Source organism: Apus apus, chromosome 2 (genome assembly GCF_020740795.1).
Source record: "Apus apus isolate bApuApu2 chromosome 2, bApuApu2.pri.cur, whole genome shotgun sequence".
NCBI classification, from domain to species: domain Eukaryota; kingdom Metazoa; phylum Chordata; class Aves; order Apodiformes; family Apodidae; genus Apus; species Apus apus.
The window spans coordinates 67126377-67148854 of NC_067283.1; the positions used below are offsets into that span (position 1 = coordinate 67126377).

The 22478-nt window shown below is 48.0% G+C and overlaps 1 protein-coding gene and 1 long non-coding RNA gene across 2 annotated transcripts; one reads left to right on the top strand and one right to left on the bottom strand.

Moving 5' to 3' along the window:
- Positions 1-527: 527 nt before the first annotated feature.
- Positions 528-18110, top strand: TFAP2A (transcription factor AP-2 alpha). The gene is given in 8 exon segments (XM_051612146.1): positions 528-598; positions 5409-5537; positions 5539-5844; positions 8774-8825; positions 10658-10889; positions 11860-11978; positions 14322-14463; positions 15999-18110. Coding segments are annotated over 8 exon segments (1320 nt in total). The 5' UTR covers positions 528-547; the 3' UTR covers positions 16288-18110.
- On the bottom strand, positions 9009-10744 carry LOC127381611 (uncharacterized). Its single transcript, XR_007888768.1, has 2 exons — positions 10634-10744; positions 9009-9399 (listed from the first exon to the last, which is right to left on the bottom strand). It is a non-coding gene; the product is annotated as an uncharacterized LOC127381611 (long non-coding RNA).
- Positions 18111-22478: the final 4368 nt, after the last annotated feature.

The window sequence follows — 22478 nt, forward strand, 5'->3', positions numbered from 1 at the left end:
CGAGTCTCATTTCTCCTCGCTTTGGTTTCTTTTAAACCTCGAGGGAAAGGAGGAGGAAGGGAAAAAAAGATAAAGGGGTGGCTTCACGTCCAGCCCCAAACTCTGCAGGTGACGGGACGGTGACTTTTTTTGATTTCGCTGGCTACTTTCTTCCCCGCTGAAAGGCAGAGGCAAGGGGGGAACGGCAGCCGGCAAGCCCCACTCGCAGGGAAGGAGGCAGGCAAGGCCCCCTGCCCCCCCGGGCAGGAGTTCGGCGGGTTGGAGAAAGCCTCTTGCTTTCTTATTATTTATTTCATTTTTTGCTGGTGGGTTCTTTCTACCTGTGTCCATCGCTGCAGGTTGTTGTGCTGGCGAGCAATTGGGCTGTTGTTGATATGCTAATGAGGCGATTAGGCTGTGGGTAAAGAGCTGGAAAAGGGAAAAGTTTCCACCATTAGAGGGAGATCTCCGAGCGCGGACGGGAGCGCAGCACAGCCTCCGTCAGCCGCGCTCCCCACGCCACCGCAGGGAAAGGCAGGGAGAACCAAATCCTCTCTCACGCCAATCCATGAAAATGCTTTGGAAACTGACGGATAATATCAAGTATGAGGAATGTGAGGTAAGCGCTTCCCCCGGCCGGGGCAGACCCTGCTGTCCCACAGCTGCGAGCGGGAGCCTGCAGCATCCCTCCGGCTCTCAATTTCGTTCAGGAAAACTTCTGCTCCTTCGCCAGGCTTCCTGGCGGTCCTGCAGCTGGATAGAGGGGCTGAGCTCCTTCCCCAGGAACTTCGGGGCTTGTCGAAACCCAGCTTTGTCGGAAGTGTATGAGGAGAGGCAAACAGGATCCAGCAGCAGTCTGGTCTATAGGTAGATCTTCCGTAGATAAGGCTCTGTAGGATGCTACACTCATCCATATGGATGGACGGATGGACTGATGGATGGATAGATGGCTGGCTGAATGAATGGACGAATGAATGACTGAATGAATGAAAGGGCAAAGAGACAAAGGGAAGAGAGTTATTCTTACAAGCCAGGTACCCGAGGCATCCCAATAAATTGGTTCAGGACGGATGCTTAAATTCAGCCTTTTCGATGTAGCTTCGTGTTCATTAAACCAAGCTGCAAAAATGTGTAGGGGTCAGCTGCCGAACGGAAATCAGCTATGTTCCCCAGCCTCCTAATTTTCAGGGCCACACTCCTACGGCTTTAAGCAATAATATTTTGACAGCTTGGAAAAAAAAAAAAAACCAAACAAACCAAAATAACTAAAAATCCACCTAATTTGGTTTGAAGCAGTGTTCTCATCTCTCTCTGCGTCTGCGTGTGAATCCATATTTTTAGAAAGAGGCAAGTGTCCTTTAATTTGACAAAAAGGAGAAGAAGAGGAAGAAGAAGAGCGATGCCTAGGACCCATGCCTAGTCTCAAACCAACGAATACTGTTGTCACCCGCTCTGCAAAAGTTGCCTGTGCAGTGCCTTTAAACCGCTCAATAAAGGACTCGACTTTGCAAATGAACGCAGTTATTTGGTCGTGACCAACGCGGGAAGGTTCCCCCCAGCCTCGGCGGAGCCCTGCAGACATGTATGTCTGGGGCAAAGGCGGGGGGGGGGACACACACACTCCCGACCCTGCCGCTGCTTTGGGCGATGCTGTAGCTAAGGGAAGGGACCGAGGACTCGCCAACTCACCGCCAACTAAATGATTTGGTGATTTAGTCCTGGATCGAGGAGTTTGGGATAAAGCTGTCTCCCGGTACGAGAGCCTGGCTCTTAGATCCACTTGCTGGCAGATGCTTGATTTCTAGGAATGAGGTGTTAGGGCTGGGTTTGTTGTTTTCTTTTTTATTTGTTTTGGTGGTTTTTTTTTAATTGTTGTTGTTTTTTGGGCCTCTTTTGTTGCTGCTGTTTGGGGTTGTTTGGGGTTTTTTTTTAGCCGGAAAAGAAAATATAGATATATTGCTCATCTGGATTTCAGGAGAAAAGAGTGTCTCTTTCCCCTACCCCTTCCCCCAGGATCGGTGTTCAAGTGTGCACACGTGCGAGCGTGTGCATTTCATTGCAAATGGCTTTTGTTGCCTTGCGCTAGTGGGACTTCGCACCGAGGTGCTACCAAACACGGAGAAGCCGCCGCCACTCCGCCGGCTTTCGTGCGTGCGTGTGCGGTTGGATCTGCCTTGTTTTCCTCGGGAGGGGACGCGAGTGGGCTTGTGGAGAGGACGGAAAACAGGGTAGCTGTACGGTGAAGGGGAGTAAGAAGAAACAAAAAGGAAAAAAAAAGGAAAAAAAAAAAAAAGAAAAGGGAAAGAAAAAAAAAAGGGGACAAAAGAAAAGCGGTTTGAGAGCCTGAAAGCCCGGCACGCCGCGCCGGGGGGCCGGGAGCCGGCGGGCGGAGCGCGGGGCCGGGCAGCGGCGGGGAGGCTGCGGTGGGGCAGCGGCGGCGAGTGGAGCGGTGCCTGTTTAAGGGAGTTGTTTGGGAGTTGCACAGCCAGTCCGACGGGTTGCGCCGGAGCCCCGGCTTGTCTGGGCCGGGAGAAGCGCTCGCCTTGCCTCTTTTCCTGGCTCCCTCTCCCCCCCGCGTCCCTCCCGCCCTACTTCCCTCCCCGCCTCCTGCCTTTTCCCCCTGTCTTTTCCCGGATCCTCCGAGAGGGGGGCCGCGGGGAGCCCGGCGGATGCTCCTTGGGCTCCCCAGCCCCCCCGCCCCGGGCGCCCGCCGGCCTCGGCGCTGGGCTCGAACTGGAGGAGGAGGAGGAGGAGGGCTGACACCCAGAAGGGGAGACACCCAAAAAAACTTTCCCAGCCGGTTTCCGGGACGCGGGGCACGGAGGCGAGCCGGCTCGGCGGCGCGGGGCGGCCGCCGCGGGGGCAGCGGCGCGGGGAGCCCCTCGGCGGGGTGCCGTCGAGGCATGGACGGGGCGGCGGCGGCGGGCGGCCCCGCGGAGCCCACCCCGCGCAAAGGCGGCGGCGGCGCGACCGAGGGAGGCAAGAGCCAAGCGGGGAGCCAGCAGCCGCTCTTCTCCCTGGGCTTTGAGGCCGGCTACGCGCAGCAGCCGCAGCCCGAGGTGCGCCCGCGAAGGACCGCGGGGCTGGGGGCAGGGGGAGGCGGTGGCGGGGGGGAGGGAGGGGGGAGGGAAGGGAAGAAGGGGTGATCCCGCGCCCCCCTCCCTTCTCTCCTTCTGCCCGTCTCTCCCACCATCCCTCCCCCCCCCGTCCGCACCCCCTCCTGGCTCCCACCCTCTCCCTCTCTCCGGATCTCTTTCTCTTTCACTTTTGCATGCCCTGCAACCTTTTAAAATGTTGCCCCTTTCCTGTGATTCGTCAGACGCAGCAGCATGTCCCCCCTCTCTCTCTCCCGCTCCCTCTCTCTCCCTTTTTGTCTCTCTCTCCCTCTCCCCCATCTCTGATTAGATACACTGATTCTTCATTCAATGGACGTCATTTAGAACAGGCTCTGCCTTGAGTTGCCTTCTCGCTTCACGCTCGATTTCCAGCCATTCTTCCCTTATTAAGTATTCGTGTAATATTAATAGTCATGAATATCTGCTATTAGGAGTCTCCAGGAAGGCAGCAGATCTGTTATTAGGAGCTCAAGTGAAGCAGCAGCTAAGTCAAAGGAGAAAAAGAAAGAGACAGGAAAGAAAAAAAAAAAAAAAAAAGGATTAAGAAACAAACATACACACGCTTAAAACAAAACAAAACAAAAAAGGGGGGGGAAAAAAGCGCAAAACAAACAAACAAAAAAAGGCAAAAAAAAAAAAAGCAACCAACTTTGACTCCTCACACCACGCCAGGATAGAGAACTCGCCTTGGCAACACCCGATGAAGGGCAGCAGAGATCGGTGCAAGTTCTGATGGATTATAGTGGCGCGCCCGCGGTGCAGGAGCAGCCCCGGCGCCCCGGTCCCACCGCCCGCGCCTAGCGCCGGGCTCCGGCCGCGCTCCCTCCGCGCCCGCGCCGTGCCCGCACCCGCGGGGCTCCGCCGGGGGCTGCGCGCTCCGCCGGTCACTCTCCTCTGCTTGTTGGTTTTTTTCTGCCCTGCCTTGTAACCCCCGACTCTTCGCAGATGTTAGTACACAGTTTTTCGGCTATGGTGAGTTGCTTCTTCCCGTTTCTCTCGGAGGGGGTTTGGTGTGTGCTGGATGTTGCTATTGTTGTCGGCGGTGGCGGTGCTGGTCGGGGTTTCGCAGCCAGCTTTGCGGAGAGGGCTTTTCCCCCCGTTTTCTTCGTTTTTATAAATTCGGCGGGTTAGCTTTTTTCCCTTCTTTCTTTTGTTTTGGGTTTTTTTTTCTTTTATTTCTTTTTTTTTTCTTTCTTTCTTTTTTCTTTTTTTTTTTTTTTGATCAGCTTGGAGCGAACGGCTAAGGGCTTTGCTTGCACCCTACCCCTTCGATTTCTTCACCTTGCCACCTGCAAACGAGATATTTTCAGCTTTCTCATTTCCCTTTTTCGGGATAGTGGCTCTTTTCCCTTGAATCCTCCTCCTCCTCTTCCTCCTCCTCCTCCGCGGAGGCCATACCTTTTTCCCTGGACATACCCGCGGGCTTCTCTCCCCGGCCGCGGGAGCCGGCAGAGCCGTGCCGAAACGCCCGGGAGCATTTCGGTGCGCCCACCGGTGCGGCGGGGCTGGGGGCGGCACTACCCCCCGCCTGCCCGGCGCATTCCTCCGCTTCCCCGGCGACGGGGCTGTTGCAGCTCCCAAATCGCCCACTGGCGAGGGGATAGCTGAGCCGGGCACCCGGGCGGTTCCCCCCGTAGGTGGGGGACCGTGGCAGTTCCTTCACCCCGAAACATTTGTAAAACTCGTGGGGGGAAGCACTGGTTTGTTTTAGAGCCTATGTCGGCGTCTTCTGGTAACAAAATGGCAGTGGGCTTGGATTTTCCAGGGTTTTCTTGGGATGCGTTATCGGTAATCCCAGCGACAGTATTTGTCTGGGTTCTGTCCAGGGCCAGTGGGAGGTTTTTGAGTCGCGGTAGAATTATTATTTTAATAATGCCCGCGTATGAATTATTCTTTTTATTTGCGGGAAATACCTGCTCCTGAAATGCTGGGGAGCGATCTGTTGGGAATCCACACTGTATCGCCACAGTGTTTTATTAATTATTGTAAACAGTCCGGTTATAATTGTTGCTATTATTGCTATTATCTTTATTGCCGTTACTGTTAATACTATTTTAAAAACGAGACTGCTTCTTAATTGTGTGCGAGGGAAAAATCAGAGGCAGAGAAATGCCCAGATCTGCTCTTCTCTGCCTCGGAGCGGACGAAATTTCCCATCTTTGCCCAATAGGTGAAAATCGCAAGCCTATTTTGAGGATAAACAGTTTGATTTTATCTTCTTTTTTTTTTTTTTTTTTTTCTCCCCCTCCTTTCCCCTCCTCCCCTCACCCCCTTCCTCCCCCCCCCCTCGTCGCCCCCTCCCCCCCATCTCAGGAGCGCCACGACAGTACCAGCAACGGGACAGCCCGGCTACCCCAGTTGGGGACCGTGGGTCAGTCTCCCTACACCAGCGCCCCGCCGCTCTCCCACACCCCCAACGCCGACTTCCAGCCCCCCTACTTCCCCCCCCCCTTACCAGCCCATCTACCCCCAGTCTCAGGACCCCTACTCCCACGTGAACGACCCCTACAGCCTCAACCCCCTCCATGCCCAGCCGCAGCCCCAGCACCCAGGATGGCCGGGACAGAGGCAGAGCCAGGAGACGGGGCTGCTCCACACGCACCGGGGTTTGCCCCACCAGCTCTCAGGGCTCGACCCACGCAGGGACTACCGGCGGCACGACGACCTGCTGCACGCCCCACACGGGCTGGGCTCAGGACTGGCCGACTTGCCCCTCCACTCCATCCCCCACGCCATCGAGGACGTGCCGGTAAGCCAAGGGGCAGCCCCGGGGCCCGCTCCCCTTCTCCCCTGTCCCTCCCTCCTTGCGTCGGGGGGACACCCCTAAAAGAAGAAAAAAAAAGTGGAAGGGAAGAATAATACCTGCCCCCCCAGGGAAAGGCGAAGCCCCCACCTAGAACAATAGGTTCTTGCAGCTCGTCCCTGCGCGACGCCTTCCCTGTTAACGCGCCCGCTAAAATATAAATAAATCAAATTACTGTCATCGTTAACAGTATCTTTCCTTCTCAATGACAATAAGCTGTTACGATTGGAAGAATATATAATATCACCACAGGGCCGTGCATTTGGGGATTTCTCGCTGCCTTGGGAAAAACACGAGTCTGAAACGCAAGATCTCATTAAATGTCCTCCCAGGCAAACATAAAGGGGGAAGGAAGACAAAAAAAAAAAAGTGGGTGAAAGTGGCCTAAGAAGGAAAAATTGGTTTCCCGTGATTACAGAATTGGCATATGGGATAACGACATCTAAAGCTGTAAGAGGATACGGGCAGATCTTCTAAAGGAATTAATTGACAAATCAGGGAAGAGGTATATTAAAACACTGCCTTCTTCTTTTAGCAGCAGTGCAAAGGGATGACCTCATAAATCATTAGCTATAGGTTATCAAATTCGAGCCAGACCTGCTACACCCTGTATTAAATTAAATGTTGGGAGCCTATTGGAGGATGCAATATTTGGGGGATCTAATTCTGTTATCGATAAATACAGATTTAAAAAATGATTTTTAATTAAGCATGACATTAGTGCATGGGCTATTTACAGAGCATGCCAGGGCTATTGTTTGGTTGGGAGAGTGGCTTTATGCAATGCAATAGGTTGTGATCAAAGTTCATCTTTTTGGGTTTCTCCCTGAACATGGAATTAGAACATGGCAATAAATTTACTAGAGCCCACAGAGCTTGTGCTAAGGGACTGAGGCTGCTTGACTTGCAGGAGGAAAAAGAAGGAGGGAACTGTGGTATCTGGATGTGATTTTTGCTGAAATGCCATCCCAAATTACAGGATCAAATATTACAACAATATATTTGCTGACAGTTTAATGAGTACAGTTTCGTGTTGCAAGGATAATGTTCAGATGAACTTACCTATTTTTGGGGGTCATTTTGAAATCTTTTGTAAATTATACTCGGGGAAAATAATGAATTTATTACAGCCCTCATCTAGCTAAATTAGCCACAGAAAATTGCTGGTTATGTTTAGCAGTTTTGCAATAAACGCATACGTTTCCCAAAGTGGAGGATTTAGTGAGCAATTTGGATCCGTTAAGAGCAAGTCGATTCTTTAAACTTGATATAAAATAACATGGAGGCCATAGTAAGAATAAACTAATTTGTTGACTGCAAGTCCCTGATTGCTGCAGGAGGAACATGACCTAAAATGTTCTGTTGAATTCTCCCTCTCCTCAATGGCACTTCGTGGCAGTGGGCTGATTCAGGAAGCCTCCTCTGCAGATATTTTAAATACAAATAATTTTATTTGCCTCTCAGGGATCTCTGAATTAATAGCATTGCTATACTTAGTGAAAATCCAATGCCATCTGGTTTAAATCCTTAAACCAGCCTAGTGATTTTTTTTTTCCCCCCTCTCTGTAAAACCTAATCAGCAGGCTGAATGAAGGAAAGCATAAAAATAAGAGGAGGTGTTTTTTTAAGAGTATTTTATCTAGTTATGAAAAAAAAAAAATCCTTAAAAGAAACCTGGTTTGGGAAAGGGTCGGGTTTGCATTTTTCTGTTGCTGCAACAGTTAACCTTTAATAAAAACGACCACTAAATATTTACGAAAATCAAGTAGACGGTGAAAATTATTTAATCATAAATACCTCTGTGGGATTTTAAACTTAACAGTCCTCTCTGTATGGAATATGTGTAGAAATAACACAAATAAAAGTATTATGCCACACTACATTTACTTTATGGGTTTAGGGTGCATGCATAAAGGGATCATATTTCCCCATATAGTTAAAACACAAGAACTGCAGCAGTAGTCATTTCTGAACATTTCTCAATTTAATTATACTTAAATCCAGAAGCACTTTAGGCAAGTTACAAATGAGAGCATTGAGTATAATAAAACCTGTAATAAAGCAACTTAGTACCATCCACCCGGAATCATTGAGATCAGGCACAATTAACAGGAGCATAAATCCAAGACAGAATGGAAAATGTTAGAATCAGTATTATTGTTGGACAAAGACTAGAGAAGGAAGTAATAGTTTTTTAAATGGTAATGCCTGGGTTTTGTAACGATTGCGAAATCTTCTATCTCAGCAGCACTGGTGTTAATTTGTAAACACAGCCAGACATTATATTGCCTGTCAGTTTTTGGAATTGGAAAACACGATTTCATTTGACTTTCTAATCACGTCGTGGCTCCGCCGCGCGAACCCCAGCTGTAGTCACCACCACGCAACCTGCGAGGGGACAATAGTGGGGGTGCACGGGGATGCCCGCCGGCACCCCCGGCACTGCACCCCTTCCCCCTCCTTTGTGCTTTCCCTCCCGCGGCCGCGGGCGTTGAGGCCGGAGCCGCTTCCCAGGGAGGGGAGGGACAGGAGGAGGAGGAGGAGGCCCACAGAAGCTGGAGGCCACTCGGGTGTCCGGCTCGGCCGGGCAAGCTCCGGGAGTGTGTGTGTGATTAGTTTTGACATATATTTTTTTAATTCTTCTTGGGGAAGTGCGGGGAGGGACACAGAATTTCTCCCGGTAAAGGAAACCACCACCACCACCCCCCAATTCCCGTATTGACCCCCTTCTCCCGCGGCAGGATCTGTTGTTTCTTTCCCCGCACCGTTCCTGGGGAGGGGAGCACACAATTCCTCCTACGCCCCCCCCCCCCAGCCCTCCCTGCCTTTTGTTGTGGTTGTACGTTTACATCCCTGCCTATTCCTTTTGTTGCAGCACGTAGAAGACCCCGGTATTAACATCCCAGATCAAACTGTAATTAAGAAAGGTAAGCCGTTTCCTTGCGCATACCAAACGTGTCGTCACAGGCTGGGGACTACTCTTAGGGAGGACTTACCCGGCCTCCCCCCCAACCCCCACCCTCCCCGACCCCGGGGCTTCTTCCTTTGGCACGTACTGTTGGCCAAAATGTTGGGAGGCAGAGAAAGAAAACGGGCCATAGGGGTTGAAATCTGTCCTCCTAAACGGCTACGTTTGCCGGGTATTTTAATTGTTGTCGTTAACGAGGAAAAATGTTAGCAGATGATCTAGAAAATCCGAGCCGGTATTTTAGTGCTTTAGCAAACAATTCGGTCTCGTGGTTTGCCCCATGCATCTGGCTGAGCGGCGGGGTTTGTTCGTTGTTGGTAAACTAGGCTGTGAAAGAGGGAAAAAAACCCGTTGTTTCCCCCTCCTTCGGGTTTTCTTATTTAAACCGCGGCGGTGACGAGGTGGGCTGCTGGAGAACAGGGAGCCAGTTTCTGGCAGCTGATGGCTTGTCCATCAGGGTGGTTTGGCTTTCGTTGGCTACTGTGCGCTTGCTTCACTTCGAATGGAATGGCTTGGAAACTGGTCCCCAAACCCTGCGAAAGGTTTATGGCATGTTTTCACGCTCCATTTTCTTTTCCTGTCTTTCTTCGCATGACCCAAAGGATTGGGAAAAGGGGCACGGAGCAGTTTGCAAAGGAGGTTCTCGGTAGAAAGCAAGGGGTTTGCGTTTGGGTCCTGTGTAGGGAGGGAGCTGCTGCTGGAGTGAAACTCGTAGGGCTGAAGGCAGGAGTTGGCTGCTGCCTGCTCTGACGGGTGCCGTGGCTGTGCAGCCGCCTGGAATTTGGGTACTCTGAGCACCACCAGAGCAAGGTGCTGTGCAGAGCCACTCTCCTCTCTAACCCTAACCACTTGTGCAGCCAGTGAGCTCAAAGTTACATTTCTTCTCCCGTCTGTGAAGCCTTTGTCACGTCAAATTAGATGTGCAAGGGATAAATGTTAAGAGATGCTCTTTCCAAGTCGACATGATAATTGGCTCTTTTATTAGTAATCTCAAGAGTTCGTTTAACTCCTCTTGTATCTATTAGCCTTCCCAGAGCTATTAATGTCACAAGTGATCTATCCAAAACGGGAGAGAGCCCCCTGCTCAGTTGCACTGCACCCGTGAAGAGCAGCGGGTTGGGGGTGGGGGGGAAGAGCAAGGGAAGGCACGGACCGGGATCCGAGGCTGGAGGGCACTGAGAGCCAAACGGAGCCCCGGTGCCTCCCTGCCAGCCGCCACCGGGCAGGGCTAGCCGGCCCGGGCGATGGCGAGAACCAGGCTTTCTTTTGGGGAGCGACCGGCGCTGGCCTCCGGGGCACACGCGTGCCGGCTCCTCACTGCTTACGTTGGTTTGTTTTTTTTTTTTTCCCACGTCAAAAAGTTGTGCGCTGGAGAGGCAGCGGGGCGGGGTGACCGGTGCCCGTCCCCGGGGGATGGCTCGCTCTGCCGGCACCGCCATCCCCCGGGAACAACCCACGGCGCTTGACGTGCTTTTTAGCCGAAGAGCCACCGGGCCCCCGACGGCGCTCGCTCGCTCGCTCGCTGGCAGCGTGGGGTGGGGGCCGGGTTATTTCTTCCTGCCTGTGCTGCGGGTGGAGGGTCTTCCCGCGCTCTCCCTGCTTATCCCGGCGAGCGGAGCGGTGCCCCCCGCGGCCGCTCTGCCCTGGCCTGCCTCCCCGCTCCCCCCTCCCCGTGTCCCGCAGGCGGTGCGGGCTCGGGGCTGGCCGCAGCCCTTCCTCCCCTCCCCCCCCCCCCGCCTCGGCTCCCCGCCCGCTCCTCACCCTCACCTCCCTGCTCCTCCCTCCCTGCAGGCCCCGTGTCCCTCTCCAAGTCTAACAACAACGCCGTCTCCTCCATCCCCATCAACAAGGACACGCTCTTCGGCGGGGTGGTGAACCCCAACGAGGTCTTCTGCTCGGTGCCGGGCCGCCTCTCGCTGCTCAGCTCCACCTCCAAGTACAAGGTCACGGTGGCGGAAGTGCAGCGACGCCTCTCGCCGCCCGAGTGCCTCAACGCCTCCCTGCTGGGCGGAGTGCTCCGGAGGTGAGGGGGCGGGCCGAGCCGGAGTAGGCGGGTTTGGCGGCGGGGAACGCCCGCTGCCGCCGCGCTGGGCCGGCCGGCCGGGAGGGAGGGAGGGATGGAGGCGGCGGAACGGGGGGACGGGAGCCCGCGGGCGGGGGGCGGGACGCGGGGCCCGCCGCTAGGGGGCGGGGCGCACGCGGCCGCCCGGGCAGCGCTGCCAGGCTGGGGCGGGGGGGGGGGGAAAGGCGCGGTAGCCATGGCAACGCGCAGCCTGGTTGTGGCCCCCGCGCCCCGCTTCGGGGGGCTCGGGCCCAGCACGGCCTGTGTGTGTGTGTGTGTGTGTCCCACCCCCGCGGTGATGAACCCTCACACGCACACAGCTCCCCCAAGGTGTGGGGAGATGATGACTGGTGGGTGCCCTGCTCCCGGCGCCCACCCTGCGGCCCACCGCCCTGCGGCCTTGGGGAGTCTCGCCCAGGCAATTACGCCGTGCGCGGGCCGGGAATAGCATCCAGGAGTAATTAAGGCAGCTCCCACCTCCGCGGCCCAGCGCTGCCGAAAAAGCCACATGTGAGACCACGTAGGGATTAATAACGAGGGGTGGGATGCTCCGCGGTGGGAGGTGGGGGGGGTTTGCTCACCTTACAAATTCGTCTCCTCTGTAACGCCCAGGCTGCTCCCTGGGTCAATGGTGCCTTGGGAGCTCAGATGGCTGCTTCAGGGGCCCAGCCCTAGCCACAATACGCCCTGAGCTCCCCGCTGGCCAGGGAGTTAGTTGATCTGGACCTCAGTGAAGGCCCACATTCCCTAGATGTGGAGCCATCCAAAGCGCCATCCCTATGTCTGAGAGTCAGCTTTCGGCAACACACAACCTTCAGGCTCCACAATATGTCACCCCCCAAAAAACCGCTCCGTTGCTCCCCTCCGTGAGAAAGCAGTGTGTCAGGATGCCCATCAGCCCCGTTTCTCAATGCCTTTTTGCCTGGAGCAGGGCGAAGTCTAAAAACGGAGGGAGATCTCTGAGGGAAAAACTGGACAAAATAGGATTAAACCTGCCAGCCGGGAGGCGTAAAGCTGCTAACGTTACCTTGCTCACGTCGCTCGTGGAGGGTAAGTGACTCAAAGTGCTGGGAGGGCTCGTTTGGAAAATGTGCCTGTTGCTTTTGCCTAACAGGAGAAGACTTGGTGTTGGGGTTTTTTTGTTGTTGTTGTTTTTCTCTGGAGACAGTGCTGCTTGTTAGAAACTGCAAGGGCATTTTTTTTTTTCCTGTGTCTTTAGAAAAAAAGAAAATGTTAATTGTGTGCCGTTGCTTTTTGTTTTAACATGAAACAGGCTTGCATGTGTCTTACAGACTCAGTGTTAACATTTCACCAGTTAGTTGCTTTTGAGTCTCTGAGGTAGAAGTTTTCAGGGCTCATCTTTCTCCCTCGTTTAAGTGAGTAATCCGAGAGTAAGTGGATCTCATTGGGAGCAGCATGGGGAGGATCTCTGCAAATGGGAGCTGTGGGCTCAGCCCCGTAAGAGACCCCCGAGTCTTGAGTTGGAAGTTATGGGGAGCAGAGCCTGTGGTGCTTCACTGCCCTCCTGCCACAGGTGGACAACCAAGCAATTGTAAAAGTCAGAAGCTGCAGCTACTTCAAGATTGTTCTCCCTCCCAGCCTGCAGCCACATAACAGTAAATCATTTAAGTTTTCTGACATCTGCATTTGAGAAATGCATGACCATTACTTCCTGAATTAATTTGGGAATCCTTGACCTCAGCCAAGAATTAATGGTGTCCTGAAAGCCCCAGAGCTGCACCACCTCCCCACTCCCCCACTCCCTTTTGGTCCTCATTTTCAGAACACGTGTTCCCCTGGCTATATGAGTCCCCTCTAGTGTGCTCTGGCCAGAAAAGGTGCAACTTAACTTTTAATGCCTTGGGATGCCCTAAGCTGTTAGAACCGGGAGGTGGGAAGCCTAAGAGTTTGCAGTCATTTCGTTTTGAAGCAGTTGCTGCACACACTGACTGGCACAAAGCAAGGCCAAGGACAGTATCTTCCTCCTTTCCTCTCACTTAAAAGGTTCGACTGCATTTTAGACCGGTTTTGGTCTGCAAAGAACATTTAAGCTCAGTTCGAGCTGTGCAGGTTTAGCTTGAGTTTGGTTGTGTAGGAGGGAATTTGTTGCTTTGCTTTGTTGTCACTTCGCGTTCTGCAAGAAATGCTTCATGTTCAAAGGGTCGGGCAAAGAAGCGCTGTGCAATGCCAGGCTTCATTTTTTTTTTAAACATCGAAGATTAGTGGCCCCACTGTATTTATATTGTGTGAAAATTACTGTGTCTTCATGCTCTTGAAAAGGCTTTGCAATTGCATCAACGGGGCTGTGGTAAAAAAATCGGGAGGGCAAAACTTGTAAAAAGTCTTAAGATTTGGTCGATGCTTAACATTATTTGTGATGTTAATGAATATGGAGAAGGTTTTATGGTAATCTATTGTTCTGTTTGGCTTTCACATACAAAGGCTTAAAAGAATTTTTAAAAAGCACAAAAAACATAACAAACAACAAAACAAAATCAGAGGCCCGATCTCCACATAACTTCGCAATGGTGGCTGATATTGGGGGGATGATAGTATAAACATTGGTGGGGCTTTTGAGTCCTGTAGCGATGAGGCAGTTTCTGGAGTACTGTTATTGTTTATGATCCGCTCCATTTTATGGAAACAAGCTCACTGGACTGAGGCTTTGAAGCTCTAATTGGCGCATGCGTTCTTCCGGAGCTAGAGCTAATGGCAGGAAGCCCTGCAGTAAAAACCAACTGGTTCAGGAAATTAAAACCAAAGATTTGAAAATCAACAAAACAGACAGACTTGGTGGAATGACCCTAAAATTCTCATGGTTAATCGTTTGGGGGTGAACATATAATTATATGGGATCAAGTTAAATTTTAAACACTTAGCTGTTTAATGCATTTTATTTAGAAGAGCTCTAGGAGTAATTATGATCAATATTAATCACTGATGCATTGCAAAAGAATATAGAGAGGTGACTGAGGCAAACAAAGATTTCCAGAGTAAATAGCTAGGAATAAAATGTATGTAAATGGCTGGGTATCGGTATGGATATGTAAATCTAAGCACACATTCTAGGTGGCTGGAGCCTGCCTGTCTAAAAGTATCTGACAGTCAGTGTAAACTTAAAAAAATTCTTATGCGAGATTTCACTTGTAACGATTGTCATGAAAATACACATTTGCATTGCTCTCAACTGAAGCAAAGAACACTCCTGCAAGATAAGATGCGATTAGCATTTCTTACCCTACCTTTTTCAAAGAACAAAAGTCCAAGCCTTTTAGAAGAAAAGCCCAAGCAGAATGTAGTGCTTTTTTTTCCTAATGGATTTTTGCCTCTGTGCGATGTGTACTGATGAGCTGTGTGTTTCCCTCCCATCCCCACCCGTGCCTCCCCTTTCAGGAGAAGCAGTACATCTAGCTAGAGATTTTGGGTACGTTTGTGAGACAGAATTTCCTGCCAAAGCAGTAGCTGAATTTCTCAACCGACAACATTCCGATCCAAACGAGCAAGTCACAAGAAAAAACATGCTTCTAGCTACGAAGTAAGACATTTACTGATTTCTAGCACGTTGCTCAGACGTGAGGGGAGGGTGACAAACGCGGGTTTGGGGCTTTTATTTGTGAATATTTGCTACATGGAGAGTGGCTGATAGTTTTGCAAATTGTGACAGGGTGTATGTGTTTGCCCTCCTGCTGTAGGAGAACTCTATAACCCAGCTTGGTTTCCATCAACACAGTTTGTGCAGGATTACCTTGAAAGTGAGTCGTGAAAATTGTGGGTGGATGCTTAGTTAAAGAAAAAGCCGTAATTCTTCAGAGCTAAACATTTGCTGGGCCTTTTCACGTAGCTTATCAATTTAGGTAGAAGGGGAAGGCTTCCCATTGACAGTAAAATAAAACTGGCACATAAAACTGATTTCAGTTCATTAAAATCGGCGATGGTTCTTTCTGCCTAAGCAGCTCTGTTACTTAGTGAATATAGGGATATTAAAAATATATTTTAAATGGCAATCTGTACACAGTTAAAATGCTAGCGGAGTTTGTCATTGGTGGGGCCTGACTGCCTAGACTTCCAGGTGGTGTGTGAAAAGAAAATGATTGTTTTGATACGTTTGCTGGAAATTAAAAGGGTTGTTTAGTAGCCCTTAATTACCAATGGAGGTGTCACCAAAGGGCACAGTGCCAGAGGGCGCAGGCAGAAGATGGGAGCCGCTTTATGGCTGGAAGACATTAACGTGGGTTTTAGAATACAAACTGTTTCAACACGCCTCTGAGCTCTCTTGCTATAAGGTGTGTTATTTCCCCAACTCTTTGTGCAGTGAGTGGATGATATAACCTAACTTCTGCACTGTGCCCTTGTATCCTCTCTTTCCACCTCCCTGGCAGGAAATTTCCAGACCCCAGTTAAGTGTCAGCCTTCCCCTCTGTGGGAAGGTCCCTTTGGATTTGGAGATATAGATGTACATATAGAAATGTTACAGAATATCCTAATTTGAAGCCTCGATTCCCCTCTCTGACCTCACTCTTTCTTCCTGACGCACAGGCGTGTTTTCGCCTTGCGAAGGAAGAGGCCCATGTCCCTCTCCAGTTCCAACAAAAAGCAAAAAGAATCTTCCAAGATGTGAATAAATCCCCGAACCTATTTGTATATTGCACCCCATCCAGCTTGCAGGGGAACCTTAAACTGCATGTCTGCTCCAAAACCCAGCTGGGCAGGGATGTGTGTTTGTGGGGGGGCTGTGATGTGGGGATGGGCAGCAGGGATGTGTGTGTCTATCTGTGTGCCTGTGTTACTTGCGTGTTGGCTGGGGCGTGATATGTGCATGCAGTCGTGTGTGCATATGAGGGGAAGGGAAGAGGTTTGTGTGTGTTGGGGAAGTGTGAGAATTTGGGAGAAGGATGTGTAGAGGAGAGGGAGAAGCCAGAGAGTGCGTGTGCATTGGGGGGCAGCAGTCCCCTTGATCCAGGGGCTTGTGTAACCTAGCAGGGAGCATGCACCGGCTTTGCTGGCGCCAGTGATGGTTCATTTCTCTCCCTCTCCTTCTCCTTCTGTCTCTCTGCTCCATTTGTGCTACAGACAGATCTGTAAAGAGTTCACCGACCTGCTGGCTCAGGACCGATCTCCCCTGGGGAACTCGCGGCCCAACCCCATTTTGGAGCCGGGCATCCAGAGCTGCCTGACCCACTTCAACCTCATCTCGCACGGCTTCGGCAGCCCGGCAGTGTGCGCTGCTGTCACTGCCCTGCAGAACTATCTCACCGAGGCGCTCAAGGCCATGGACAAAATGTACCTCAGCAACAATCCCAACAGCCACACAGACAACAGCACCAAAAGCGGCGACAAAGAAGAGAAGCACCGAAAGTGAGGATTCCCCCCCTACACTCCTCTCCCTTCCCCCTCATACGTAGCCCATCGATCCATTCATCTCCCTCCTCCCTCTCCCCCTGCACCCAGCACCCCAGGCTACAGCAACAAAATGAGCGTCCTTCTGCCAATCCTGTTCTCTGACTCTGCAGGACTGCTCTCTGCCCTCTCCCCACACCCCCTTCCCAGCATCCACATTTCGATTTGCTCCCTCTCTGCTTCCCCCCCCTCCTCTCCCTACTGCCACCATCGTTTTACCCCAGTTTGGAGCCTAAGAGAACAGAACAGGGGGACGGAGCCAGCAAAGAGAAAAAAGTTCTGTCTTGAGTTTGTGAACTTTTTTTAAAATAAAACAAAAGCAGGAAAAAAAAACAAAACAACAAACAAACAAACAAAAATAAAACAAAAAGAAAAGGACTTTTTTTTCTAAAAATATATTAAAAAATAAATAAAAAAACCAAAAAGAAATAAATAATACTTAAAAAATTCTATGAGCTTCACCGGACTGAATCACCACCTTCCCTTACATAAACTTCAGTTAAGATTGTAGCCATATTAAAACTGAAAAAAAAGAGAAAAAAGTGCAACAGCAAACAAACAAAAGGCAAAAAGGACTGATGACTTTTTATCAGTATTGTGAATAAACTTGAACACAAAATACAAGCAGTTCCATGTCATATCTTCAGTTGTAGAACTTTTTCCTGTCCAAGGTAAAGTGACCAACTTGAACTTTCTATTGCAACACGATTCACGGTTATTATATAAGGGAATCAGTGTTCATGTATGTATATATTTATTTATGTGTAATTTAATGGGAATTGTAAATATGGTGAGTCTGTTTTAAGCCTTTTTTTATTTATCTGGTGATCTCGTTTACCTCTTGTTTAGTGGGTTTTAAATCTTCCCCTCTTAGTTCATCATGTGGTTCATGGTACTTATTTAGATATCAGAGGTTTTTTGGGGTTTTTTCTCTGGGATTCATCATTTTTAGCCCTGTTGTAGCATGTTAAAGGCGACAATGAAGCAGCTGAACAAATAAAAAAACCTGAATTTTTATATATAATTAGTATGACATTTAGTTTCTCATTGAAGATAAAATAAAGTGATGTTGGACCCTGGCAAGGTTTTTGAACATGTTAGTGGTTTTACAACCCTTATGTGTTGTGAAAAATGAAAGAAGTTATTTTAATCCACTGTCCTTCTCCTGAAAGCACCATCAGAGCAATAAATTAATACTGTCTTTTAAAACAAGATTTAGCTTTCCTTTCCCCCCTCCCCCCTTCTTTTTTTTTTTTTACCCCTTTTTTCTTTCTCCCTTTCTTTTGTTTCTTTTTTTCTCCTTTTTTTCCAAAGAACTTCAAACATTCGGGACCACCTGGTATCCTGTATTTCCACTGGCCATATTGGAAGCAGTTATAGTTGTATTGTATTGAGTTGTGCTGGCAGTAGTTTCCATGCCTATCAATGTATCATAGTCCTTTGTTGCCCAGATAAATAAATATTTGATACGCTTTATGTCGATTTTTTTATTCAGTGGCTGTCTTTACCCAGGCGTATTTTTGTTCTTGGCAGTATTTTTTATTCAGTATGGTTACAGTAATTGAGTTTAACTCTCCCTTGACAATTGCTCCTTGCAATAAGCAGCTGAACCCATTGTTTCCCTCAAGTATAATAAAAACTTACTTTCAACTTGGAGTTCAGAGCAGGGTATCATTTAGATATTCCACTGAGCCTGTATTCAGACAAATGACACAATAAAGCACAATGTATTCTTTTGGATAAAAAATTGTCTGTACTACTAACAAAATGACACACTATCTTTTCTTCAACCAAAACATAATTTTATTTAAAAAATAAAGTTTTATTTTATTTATGTTGACCTCTAGGTTTTTATTTATGTCTATATATAGCATGCAGAATTATAAGCCTATAAAATTTTGTACATGTAGTTGTCCTAACAGAGAGTGGAGATTAAAAAACCCATGTTATCTTGAGAAGGACATTTTAAAAGGAATCATTACCGAGCAAATACCAAAAATTATCTGCTATGAAAAAAATTATATGCTGGTGAATCAGAGCTGGGTGCTCCCTCCCCCTCAAGAAAAAATAAAAGCTCCATAGTCGGTGCCAACAAAATCATCTCATGGTTGTGAACTTTAGTGAAATCTTGCAGGAGACAGATTATTTCTGATTGATGGTTCGTGTTTTAGTGGAATGCACAGACTGACATTTTGAGATGGTTGTGTCAAGTTTATAAGGGACTGAAATTTTTATCTGGAGTTTCTTCTCATGGAAACCAGTTGTGAGATAGGGAAGTTTGCCTAAAAAAAAAAAGAAAAAAGATGAGTGTACATCTTCAAGATGGGCTGTAAAAATATGTGAGAATTCAGGCTTTGAATCTTTTTTCTTTGGCCCAGGGGGTAGGTGAAGTCAGGATCAGGCTGGATTATATTATATCATAGGAAGGGAGGCTAATGCTGTTTAGAATGCAAAGGCATTTTAAAGAGATGGTCTTTAAGTGCTGATGATATTTCAGTGGTGGTGGCTGATTTTTCTCTTTCTTTTTCCTTCCCTCCCTGACTCTGTCTCTCTCCTTTTTTTTTTTTTTCATTTTTTTTTTTTTCCTTTCCTTTTTGCTCAGGCAGAAATTGAAGAGGTTAAGAGGGAGGTGTTTACAATAAAGCTGCTAAGAAAATTAACATTTGCTCATATATTTTGACGTTTGGTAGGGCTGGTGAAGCAAAGCATTAGATAAAGCCCAAGATGTTTCATTTTGCTTTGGTAATCTACTTATGGAAGGCAGTGTAAAATCAATCTTGCCAAGCAGAAAGAGAGTTGGTGGAGTCTAAATTCTATTTTCAAGAGCCAGCCAGTTTATAAAAATGGTGAATATTTTTTCCTATAAATTGAAAGCTGATCTTTTGAATGCAAAGCTGCAATTGTTTTAAAAACAGTTATTTATTATTTCCAAGAGAGACTGGTTAACTGTAAAGTAGATGTAACAAAATAATGAGGTGAATGAACCCTAACTGTACATATTCTTGACATAAATGAAATGCACAGTATTGTAGCAGGTGAAGTGAAGCATTGTCTATCAGGGCTGTTTTTCTTGGCTGCATCTCAGATTGTGTGTGGGATCCTAACCTCAGGCACAATAGCATTCATAAACAGCAATACATTGCTGCTCTTTCTACAGCAACACATAAATACTCATTTTTAAACGAAAACAATCTTATTAAATACCATTCATTCATATCTGGATTTACAGATGCTTGTTACTTTTTGAAACCTGTACCCAATATAATCGTTTTATACTGGGCAATGTATAAAGCAGTCTTATGCTAGAACATTATAAGGTCATAATAAATAATGTTTTAAAGATATAATTAGCTACTTTATGCTAGGGGAACGCATTTTAAGTATCCTGCTGCTGCGTTAGCCAAGCCACCAGAAAACAGAAATGAAATGACCTTGCATAGATTTCTTTAATACTGTTATTTCTAAGGAAGGATTTTACAGGTGATAATGGAAATCAGACTAGCTCCAGTTCAGCCTCTTCTGCTGTGACCAATATGCGGTTACTAAAACGTGCTAATTACTTTAGCATTCTTTGAATGTGTCTTTAACGTTGTGATCAATGCGCAGCAGTGAAATTCTAGGTCATGCTTTTGTGCACCAAACAAAAATTTTTCCCCCAGATTGGCTGGAATGAGGGGGAGCGGTGGCTGAATGTTAGACCGTCGCTGCCATGCTGAGCTAATTCCTACATGTGAACCAAAATACAGCTCGGTGCTCTTTCACCGTGAACAAGGACAGCCCTCCTCTTTGTACCATAATTTACCCCACCCTCCAAAAATCGAATATTAATATAATTTGAGATTTAACTGGTGGAACAGCCATCAGGACAGCAATGCCCTGCAGCTGAAATAATATTTAAAATAGAAGGGATTTGACATTTGAGAAGTCAGTGGCTTGAAATACCCAGTTGTACTTAGCTAATTCAGTCCTTAACCTCTGGTTTCAAATAAATCAATTACAGTCGATTCCACTTCAGTTCAGAAGTGCACGAGGTTTTTAGTTAATTGAATACATTTTATTCACTTGCCAGGAGTATTCATTTATCCAAACCCTTACATTTAGAGGCGATTTCTTTATTGTCCATGATAAATTTGACTGTGTAATCAGATCAGCTCCTTGTTTGTTTACTTGTCTTCTGCCTTTCCTTTAAATTCCAGAATGTGCACTTCCCTTTCCCTCCTTGTTTCAGCCCAGACCAGGTGCCCAGAGTGTCAGCCCTCGTGTTTGCAATGTGTAGCTAAAACACCATGTGCCCTTCTGACAGGGAGGAACGTGAAGCCTGCCTTAGCTATTGAGGGCAGAGGGATTTAAACACGCTTAATCGAACGGGAAAGGTTGGGAGTCTAAAAAATGCATGGTGCCTCATTCTGTCCTGTGTACCTTTTCTGAACAGAAGAGCTATGTCTCTGCTCCTTACCCTGCAAGCGCTGGGAGCAGATAACTCTTAGGGAAGATTTGGGGCTGGCTTGCTGTCATCAGGAGGAGATTTTTGTCAAGCACTGGGCAATGGAGTTGTGCCACTGATCCACTTTGAACCGATACTGATACACAGTGTACTTGTGTGTGTTATTTGCAGAATCCTGCTGGCATTGGTTTGCTGTTTTGCAAAAGGAAAGGGGTTAATTAGCATCGTTATCAATCACTAATGCTTGTCTAATGTGTCCAAAGAATAATCAAGTTAGGGGACTGTATGAAGCTAACATCTGCTTCATTCCAGCTAAAGATTTTTCCCCTATATTGTTCAATTATTGGAAGTCCACACCGGTTTCAAGCTTTTGTCAGGGCCATAAAACAGGGTCAGATCGTTAGAAATCTAGAATGAAGGGGAAAGTGCAATATAAATAACAAATGGCTTCATTATTTGAGTTACAGGTGCAAGAATGGCCATGAAAATGAGCAGGGATTACTAGAATGTGTTCCTTCTTTTTATCTCCAATATGGAGTAAAAAAGGCATCAGCTATGTCTGGTTCTTAAATTATTTATTCTGCATAGTTTACAGCCTCTGCAATATTTAGTTTAGTAACCCCAAGCTCCCCAAAATAAGTAGTTTAAAGAAAGTGATTGGAAACTGAGGAAAAGTTGGTGTCTTTCATAACCCATTACTAGTAGAGCCTTACCAGCTTCAGTATAGCAAAATAGCCTTGTTTTCTAGGGGTTTTTGGGTAGATGAAAGAGCTGATATTTTGGACAAGGTAAATAGAAATATAGCTTATGATGGCTGTAAAGATCTGTGTTCTTGAACTCCTCTGTTCTTGTGCTTGGTGCTGTAGATATATGTGTGAGCTCTGTGGCCTTTTATTCTTTCTTACAACCACTGTAGTCATGTCTCTCTGATGCTGAATACAATTATGGTGGCCCAAAGGGCTGAAATTTCTTATCTAACCAATTGGGTGGTTAGAGCACCTTCACCAAGTGAACATCAGACTAAGACTAACAAGAGTTTCCTGGTAGGATAGGAGTGACCTGTTGTTTCGTAGTGGAGGTAGTTTTTTTTTAGATTCCAATTTTGTGAGGCAGGTGCCAGCACCCAGAGCCTGTCCTTGAGAACCTTGTAATTTCCTCAAGTGTGGGAGTCTCTTGAAACCAGGGCCCTGAGGTTACTCCAAGCTACGTGGTTATTGTCCTCTTCGCAGTCACAGAGCTTGTTTGTGCAGACACCTTCAAAAGAGGCTAAGCTGCAAAACAACCTGCATGAGGAAGAAACTGTCCTGTGTTCAGAGCAAGAAGGTAGAGGACTGTTGGGTTTGAAGTGTGAGCTATTTCACCATGTCACTGCTCGAGTGTGCTATGCACACACATCCTAGTTTTTTTAGGAGATCTCCAGCATCTACATGAAGACCTTCCCCATCCAGAGATGCTCTCAAGCCCCATAGCCTTTGTTGCCTGTGGTACAGTTAATTCCCTTTGTAATACTCTATTGAAAGCAGATGTAGGGGCTTTGAATAGAGTTGTTTTCTAGCAGAACTGTGGGCTGGGCAGTTACATTAGCAGGCTGAGGGATGTATATTGCTTCTACACAATGTTTTTAGTTATGGTCCTAGTTGTTTGTTCATCCTGCAAAACCTCCTGTCTCAGTGCTGCTTTGGGCACAGCTGGCCCCCTCCTCTCTGTGT